Source organism: Austrofundulus limnaeus, unplaced genomic scaffold (assembly GCF_001266775.1).
Source record: "Austrofundulus limnaeus strain Quisiro unplaced genomic scaffold, Austrofundulus_limnaeus-1.0 Scaffold640, whole genome shotgun sequence".
NCBI lineage: Eukaryota > Metazoa > Chordata > Actinopteri > Cyprinodontiformes > Rivulidae > Austrofundulus > Austrofundulus limnaeus.
The window spans coordinates 267,533-275,779 of record NW_013953042.1 but is presented as its reverse complement, the minus strand read 5'-3'; the positions used below and the strand labels follow the sequence as shown (position 1 = coordinate 275,779).

At 40.6% G+C, this 8,247-nt stretch overlaps 1 protein-coding gene and 2 non-coding genes across 3 annotated transcripts in view; 2 read left to right on the top strand and 1 right to left on the bottom strand.

Moving 5' to 3' along the window:
* The window catches only part of LOC106531478 (mitogen-activated protein kinase kinase kinase kinase 4), a gene marked incomplete at its 3' end in the record, with an annotated part of 193,726 nt that overhangs the window by 33,998 nt on the left and 151,481 nt on the right, over positions 1-8,247 (bottom strand). The window contains 7 exon segments of the mRNA XM_014027356.1: positions 564-678; positions 1,414-1,770; positions 2,279-2,396; positions 4,396-4,574; positions 5,155-5,252; positions 5,412-5,572; positions 7,134-7,225. Of these exon segments, the coding sequence (XP_013882810.1) occupies positions 564-678; positions 1,414-1,770; positions 2,279-2,396; positions 4,396-4,574; positions 5,155-5,252; positions 5,412-5,572; positions 7,134-7,225 (1,120 nt within the window).
* Positions 3,150-3,223, top strand: trnat-cgu (transfer RNA threonine (anticodon CGU)). The gene has a single exon. It is a non-coding gene; the product is annotated as a tRNA-Thr (tRNA).
* Positions 3,523-3,596, top strand: trnat-ugu (transfer RNA threonine (anticodon UGU)). Its single transcript has one exon. It is a non-coding gene; the product is annotated as a tRNA-Thr (tRNA).

Here is an 8,247-nt window from a genome sequence, read left to right as displayed (position 1 = left end):
GTTTTTAGTTCTAATGTTGGCCCCGGTCTGTTGGTCTTGTTGGCCCTGTTCTGTGAGTCCTGTTGGCCCCGGTCTGTTGGTCTTGTTGGCCCCGGTCTGTTGGTCTTGTTGGCCCTGGTCTGTGAGTCCTGTTGGCCCCGGTCTGTTGGTCTTGTTGGCTCCGGTCTGTTGGTCTTGTTGGCCCTGGTCTGTTGGTCTTGTTGGCCCTGGTCTGTTGGTCTTGTTGGCCCTGGTCTGTTGGTCTTGTTGGCCCTGGTCTGTTGGTCTTGTTGGCCCCGGTCTGTTGGTCTTGTTGGCCCCGGTCTGTTGGTCTTGTTGGCCCCGGTCTGTTGGTCTTGTTGGCTTGCTGTCTCTTTATGCCAACAGCAGATTTGCTGTTTTGGTCCCAGCAAGCAACACACACTCCTCATAAATGTGCAGCATCAACCGAGACGTCTACCTTCTCCCATATCATCCTAACAAACCCTTTCAGGACCTGGAAGAATGATGACTTCAATCCCAGACAGCCTTCTTTGATCAGTTCTTCACACCCTCTGAATCAGCTCAGTGACTTTGAGACTCACCAACATTATTGAGGGCGCTGCCGGTGGATGGAGAGACTTGGAGGAGGCGTGGGTCGATGAACGGAGTGAAGGAGGAAGAAGACTTGTGTTTCTGCATGTTGTTACTGGACTGACTCTACAAGGGGAAACAAACAAAATTAATGGTGACAGAACATCACAACCTTGACTGGTATTATTTCAAAAAGACCAAAAAGACCATGACTGCACCTAAAATGGCAGGCAAACAGATATTTCTCTACATGGTGCATGCAAACACAATGAGCGTTCAAAGGATAAACAGAGAACAGAAAGGTAAAATAATGTGAAAGGGCAAAATAAGACACATGAATGTTGCTGACCAACTTAAAAAAACACAAGAATGGGGGGGAAATGCATCTCTAAGAGTATTTCCATTGAAAGCATACTTGCCATTGAACTCCTAACTGCCTTGTGTGCTATGACCTATTGTCTGGAGAACGTGAGAATATGAATTGTTTGTAGGAATTATGCAGCATCAGAGTATACAAGGTTTAAAKGATTTACAGGAAGTGCTCTGCATAATGCTTGTAAAAACAGACAGAAGAAACAGATCTCCCTGTAGGACATATCTTTAGTTCAGACTCTTTTGAAAAATAAAGTAAACAGAATATCTTGAGCTGCTGTTCAGCCAAACAAGAACAAAAAATAAAAGAAAACTAGTTAAATGTAGACCTTCATTTTCAGCAGAAGATTTTGCACTGAAAGGTAGACAAATGTCAGATCTGAGAAGTCTGTAGTTCCAGCAGTGGCCAGCAGAAATCACTAGACTCAGTCAGGGAAACAGGAAGTAGATTATATTTCGACAACAGTGTAAGGCCGACAGGTGACATACCTCTATGAGGAGGCCCAGCTTTTCCAGGGGACTCTGAGGGGACATAGCGGAAGGGCTGGCAAAGCTGGAGGAGGAAGGGGAGCTGGATGCAGAGGAAGAAGATGAAGGGGAGGAATGGTGGCTTTGCTGGATCAGATCTGGGAGGTGGTGGATGCGGCCAGCAAAGCCGTTCCGGTCCGACTGCTGTGTGGGGTGATGGTGGTGGTGATGTCGATGGTGGTGGTGGGGGCTGGGGGTGTGATGGCCCAGGCCCTGCCGCGGCACAGAGCCAGGGCTCGAGGCAAAGTCTGTTATCAGGCCTAGGGTCTGCGTTTGGCCCAAAGCGGGGGCCGYACGCTTTCTGCTGTCACCTGCGCTCTGGAAGTAGAAAGAAGGGTAGACTGTGGGTCTACATGTGTTCCTGATGAGTTCAGGGGAAGGAAATGTGTTAGCTAGAGCAAAGGGCAATCTACAGTGGCTATTCTACAGGTGGAAAGAAAACRTGTTAGTGGGTAACTGTAGTCTTTATATTATTGCCTCACTGTCTCAACAAAGACAAATGTTTTTAATTCTTTAGTAATGGTAAACATGTTTTATTACCAACTGATGAGAGAACTTCCAATTTCCTAAAGCACTTAAAATATAATAAACCTTTCGGAAGTCTGATTAACAAATTTAGATTAATTCTGCATAGCTTCACCTACCTTCTACATTTAACATCTACTTTTATTCATTTGCAACAGATGCTAGGACAAATCAGGGATTAACAGAACGTACAAAAAACAAATGAACACTTGGGACATGTACAAACAAATTCACCACGATGGAAGAACCATTTTCGGGCTGTAACGTKTCATTTTTTGTTTTGTTTTTCTTCTAACAGTACCTGTCTGACAACCAGAGTGCTGTCTTTGCACGGTGTCGTCCCTGCGTTGTTCTCGCCCTCGTCATGTACAATCATGGTTTTCATCGACTCTGTCTCTCCGTTACTCAGCTTGGAAGAACTGTGGAGGAGAAGAAACAGGAAGATCAGTTCTGGACACTAGTTGAGTCAAAGAAGAGGTAAACCAGCAGGTTTAAAATCTGTTAAAGATGAATCTGGTTCTTTCTTTTCAACTTAAATATTCAGGATCTTTTGAAGTGTGGTTCAATTCAAATTGTATCTCTGTTAAATAGCTCATTGAATGATCTCAGTTTAAAGAGAGTTTAATGTGGACCAGACTGACTCTCTTTCATGAGCATTAACCCTTTAGGGCCCAGTTTAAAAACAGTGACTAAATGTGGTAAAAACAATTATTTCAGTGATTGAGAGGAAGTTTTTATTTGATGGTTGCATTTTTTTAAATGTTCTTTTATGTCTACAAGAGTAAGAGTTCTTCTAAAGGTCTAATGATTATTTTAAAGGACATAATTTGAACATTTTACTGATAGCCTGTTTTATTTAAAAATATAACTTTCTAATATAGATAAGACATGTTAAAAAATACAAATATTGATGCTAAGTAGTGCCTTGTTCTGGAGGTGTGTATGGTATGTATGTGCTGCAAATTCATACTGCCCAACCAGATTTTACAAAAGGGAAATATAACTTTCTGATACAGGTAAGATATGTTAAAATTACAAATGTTGTTGATGCTAAATAGTCCTTGTTCTTTGAGGCTAATAAACAAGGTGTCTTTTTGCCTCTGTTTTCTTAGCATAGAATACCCAGAGCTATCAGTCTACTTCTGAAACAATGCAATAAATTTCACAGCGGAGGTGCTGTGGCTTAGTTGGTCAAAGTGCCTGTCTCGTAAACAGGAGATCCTGGGTTCAAATCCCAGCAGCACTTGTAATCATTACATGTTTGATGCAGTTTGATAGTTAATTGTACTGAGCATAATAGTGATATTCTGATGTGTATATATGGGCTATAAATTTGTACTGACACACCATATGAATGGACAAATTGTCAATGTGAGTTTTGTATTCAGGTAAAACATGGTCAAAATTACAAATGTTGTTGATGCTCAACAGTCCTTGTTCTTTAAGACTAATAGAGAAGGTTTCTTTTGGCCTCTGTTTTCTTAACATATAATACCCACAGTCATCTGTCTTCTTCTGAAACAATGCCATGATCTTTGCTGCAGAGGTGCTGTGGCTTAGTAGGTGAAAGCTCCTGTCTTGTAAACAGGAAATCCTGGGTTCAAATCCCAGTAGAACCTGTTATCACTCCAAGCTTGTTTGTTAGGTGATTGGACTGAGCAGAATAGTGATAATCTGATGTATGTATGTGCTATAAAGTTGTACTGCCCAACCATATGATTGAACCAAAGGGAAATGTGACTTTCTGATATGGGTAAGACATGTTAAAAATACAAATGTTGTTGATGCTAAATAGTCTTTGTTCTTTAAAACCAACAGAGAAGGTCCCTTTTTGCCTCTGTTTTCTTAACATAAAATACCCACAGTCATCTATCTACTTCTGAAACAATGCCATAAACTTCAACACAGAGGTGCTGTGGCTTAGTTGGTGGAAGTGCCTGTCTCATAAACACRAGATCCTGGGTTCAAACCGCAGCAGTACCTGAAATCATTACATGTTTGATGTGAAGGTTTGACAGTTAATTTTACTGAGCATAATAAGGATATTCTGAAGTATATATCAGCTAATAATTTGTACTGAGCCACCAGATGATTGGAGTGAAGGCCAGTGTGTTTTTGGCTCTGTTTTCTTAACGTAGAATACTCAAATGCAACTGTCTGTGTCTGAAACAATGCCAGAAACATCACAGCAGAGGTGCTGTGGCTTAGCTGGTCAAAGCACTAGAGAYCCTGGGCCAAATCCCAGCAGTACCTGTAATCWRTCTAAATTTGTGGAGGTTTGATTGGTGATTGGGTTAAACYGAATGGTGATATTCTGATATATGTAGGGACTCCAATCAATTAATCATTGTGTAAATTAACAGGTTGCATTAACAGATGTTTGCTGGTCCTGTTTTTTTATGCTTGATTAATACATACACAGCTTTGGAGTCYTCTGGGCCAGAAGTCGACTCTTCACCTGCCTCCTGGTCCACTTCTTCATCATCATCCTCATCTGTGGTGTCAGAGTCTTCACTGGAGGAAGAGTAATCTGTCACCTTGTTCTGAGGACGAACATCATCTACTGCRCGCAGTTCCTTGGCCAGGGCGGTCAGGTCCTGAGGAGCATGAGGGGAGAACAGATTTCAACTCTAACTGAAGTCATATCTTTCAGTCCACCGGAGTTTGATTCACTTGTTTTATCTGTCTGCTTTATGTGCTAGCTGTTAGCAGAGATGTTAGATATTCTTTTAAGATGTCTTTAGTAAAGCAGGAGTGCTACAGGACGAAAAGGAGTTAAATGTCAATCAATGAGAAGTGAGAGGAAGAAAGCCAGAGTGAAGCGAGCAGTGAAATGACTGCAGAGGATACAGCTGATCTTCACACTGCAGGGAGGGAAGGTTAGTGGATTAATCCTGTCAATAAAACAACTATTAGAGCTGCAAAGATGAAAAGGTAAATTATTTATTAAAGTTACAGAAGCTGTGAGTTATAATGACAGACGAGCAGCCAGAGGAGTCAGCATGAAGTCYGGTCAGATCAGACAGTGAGCAGATCACAGACATGACTCAGAGGAAAAACAGAGAATCAAGTGGAAATGTCCAACATTTCTAATTGTTACACACCAACACACAGCTACACCTAAATCTACATCAGCTGGAGCGCTACGCATCGTCTCAGCCTCAGCTTTACTCTCACCGCTGGTCTGCTGGGCCTGACCAAGTCCTTCCTCTCTTCAGGTTTTTTCCCAGCATGCTCTGGTCGTTGGAGGGGTGAACCCTCTGATTTGGAGGAAGCTGAAGAAGGTGGAGGTGTTAAGGTCAGTTTCACTACAATTATAAACAATCGACTGCTAAAACTGTGTAACTACACCTACATATGTATTGATGTAAGTTTTATAAAGTGTGTTCAGCTGTGTGTGTGAGGTGTGTTTTCTGAGTGCTGCTTGGACTCACAGCGGGCCCTGAACCTCTCTCCAGAGCCACAGTGAGAACTGGGCTGAGAGCTGGAGTTACTGGAGCTGCTGGAGGAACTGGAGCCTCCGCTGCCACTATTACCAGCTGTTCTGGGAACCAGTTTTTCCACTCGTTCCCACAGGAGCCGAGGCTCTGCTGAGCTGCAGAGGCAACACACACCACAGTGAAAACATCAGGGAGACTAGTGTACAGACTCACACTGTCTGCAGCAGACAAGTCACTGGATTTTATAACCAGCAGAAAACATTTTTTAAAAGATAAAAATGCAGAATTATCCTTTCATGTTGCAATATTTGGCTTAATTTGTTTTTTTTTTTCATGGTTTATTAGTTTTTTTTCATTAAAAATTATATTTGACCTGATTTATAAATTGGATCAACATTTTTAAGCTTTTAAGTGCAAGAAATTTTAGAGCCTGAATTATAGGAAAGACACATTGTAAAAGAGATTGAGTGCCTACATTTAATTATTGTGATGCATAAACCATAAACACCATAGATTATTGCTTTGTAATGATCAATACAGAACAATTACAATAAATAAAAAACATTACAAAGTTTAGTTTTGAATGTCAAAACTACCAAATTGCTCTGAGGGAAAAGTAGTGAGCTAACAGAATCAATGTGGAGGCGGAGAGAGCTCAATAAATATGTATGTTTGAGCTTTTTAAAATGTTCTCAGATTATTAAAGAAGCAATGAGGTGAGACAGGTGTTCCACAGGTGTCCCTACACTAATCCTCAGGCAGAACCACCAGAGACAAATAAACTGAAACATGGTCTTCACTGCAGATTCTAACTAAATTACTTGAGTCTGTCAAAAAGAAAAATCAGTAGKTCCTCTGGATGGTTCTTCTTYAGTGAAACGTTTCGTCTCTCCTCCAAGAGACTTCTTCAGTCTGATGAGTTTCAGGTGAACTCAGCCTTATAAGCTCCGCCTCCACATGGACAAACAGGTTAGTCACATGTAAAAGAGGGCCATCGACTAACAATAGGCTTGATTAGCTAACCAAGCCTATAGTTAGTCGATGGCCCTCTTTTACATGTGACTAACCTGTTTGTCCACCACGTGGAGGCGGAGCTTATAAGGCTGAGTTCACCTGAAACTCATCAGACTGAAGAAGTCTCTTGGAGGAGAGACGAAACGTTTCACTAAAGAAGAACCATCCAGAGGACCTACWGAYTTTTCTTTTTGATTTTTTTCTACCTGGATTACTGAGGCGGTTTCAAACTGCACGGTTCAAATGAAAAGCGTTGATGCATGGCTGAAAGCATCCAAACCTTTAGACTCCTTGTAACGAATCATATAAGAACATAGAACTTCTCTGGGCTCAGTTTACGTCTTGAGTTTATAAATAACCAGAACATCTCTGGATATTATCTTTGCTCATTTAAGACTAGTTTCCAGTTTTACATTACTGTTTGGCTATTGATGAATTTATATTTTTTATGTATCATTTTAAGGTATTTTCAGACTGTAAGCACTTTCTAACACGCTTAAAATATAAAACCTTCTAGAGTTGTATAAATTGTTGACTTGATTTACTTTTAAATTAAGTAGTTTTTTTAGTTATTTTCATAAAGTCATTTTCAGCCTTTTGTTTTTGTGTTCAAGTTTCTACAAGTTAAAGACTGTGTATTTGTAAAATATTAAAATGTCACTGTTAGTTTTCAGCATGTTAACCCCTCCTGTGCTGGTTTACCTGGCAGCGTTTCGATGGACCACATCCCTGGTGGGAGGGGTGTTGCTGTGGTGATGAGGCGAGTCTCGCCTTGACAACACTGGAGACCTGGAAGTGGTCCTGACAGGAACCTTTTATGATAAAAACAGTGAGCAGCTGACATGTGCAGACTCTGCAATCAAATGTGTCCATTTATTATTCCAAGAGTCACAATTTTCACCGCTGCKGAATTCGTTCACTGCAAATGTTCAGAGTTTACTGAGCACAACGTAGACAAGGTCAATGTGTTGCAAACAAAACAAGTTTTTTTTAATAAACCAGAGATTATTCTGTAATTAATCTCATATTGTAGTAAAGCCCAGGTAATCCTTGGTTTGCATTCTTGGTAAAAGTGACAGATGTTTAAAATCCATATTTGTTCAACTTTAAACACAAACACTGTTCTAGATGGTTCTAMACTTGCTGTTGTCTTTAACAAACACAGATGAGTACGGTCAGACACCAGCTCTCACATGTGCAGCTCTGCTTTCTGTAGCATCAGGGTCAGCATGAACATGCAAAACAAAGCGTCCAGCAGTTTTTACTGTAAAGGTTTGTGTTACAGGATGAAGTGATGATGTTTAAAGGTTCAGAGGAACACGCTGTCCTGAAACGTATCTTTTATTTGTTTCTGCTTGGACTGAACAGAACAGACAGCGTCCACTGGGGGGTGGAACTATTTTGTTTGTGACAAACTGTTTTTCTCTTTTTGGTTGACAATAAACTTTAGTTTTGTGGCTCTTTTTAAATTTGTGTAACTTTTACTATAAACAGCTTTTTTGCCCCTCCTAAAGACTGGTTTTGTTCTGTTGAACAAAAATAAACTGTTTTCTACAAACAGCTTGTCTTGTTCCAATAGAAACTATTTTAGTCTTTTTTAMCACAACAAACAAATCATTTTGTACCAAATAATTCATGCTTCATACAATCCTATCGTTTTCATTTTTGTCTATTTAGTAAAACTGAGAATTTAGTTCTCTGTAAAATGTCAATTTATGTAGCACAGAGATTCTTAACCCATGGTCCGCGGCCAGATTGTGGGCCGTGAGCGCCACCTTGAGGGCCTCAAAAGAACAACAGTTTTTAACTTTGGGCC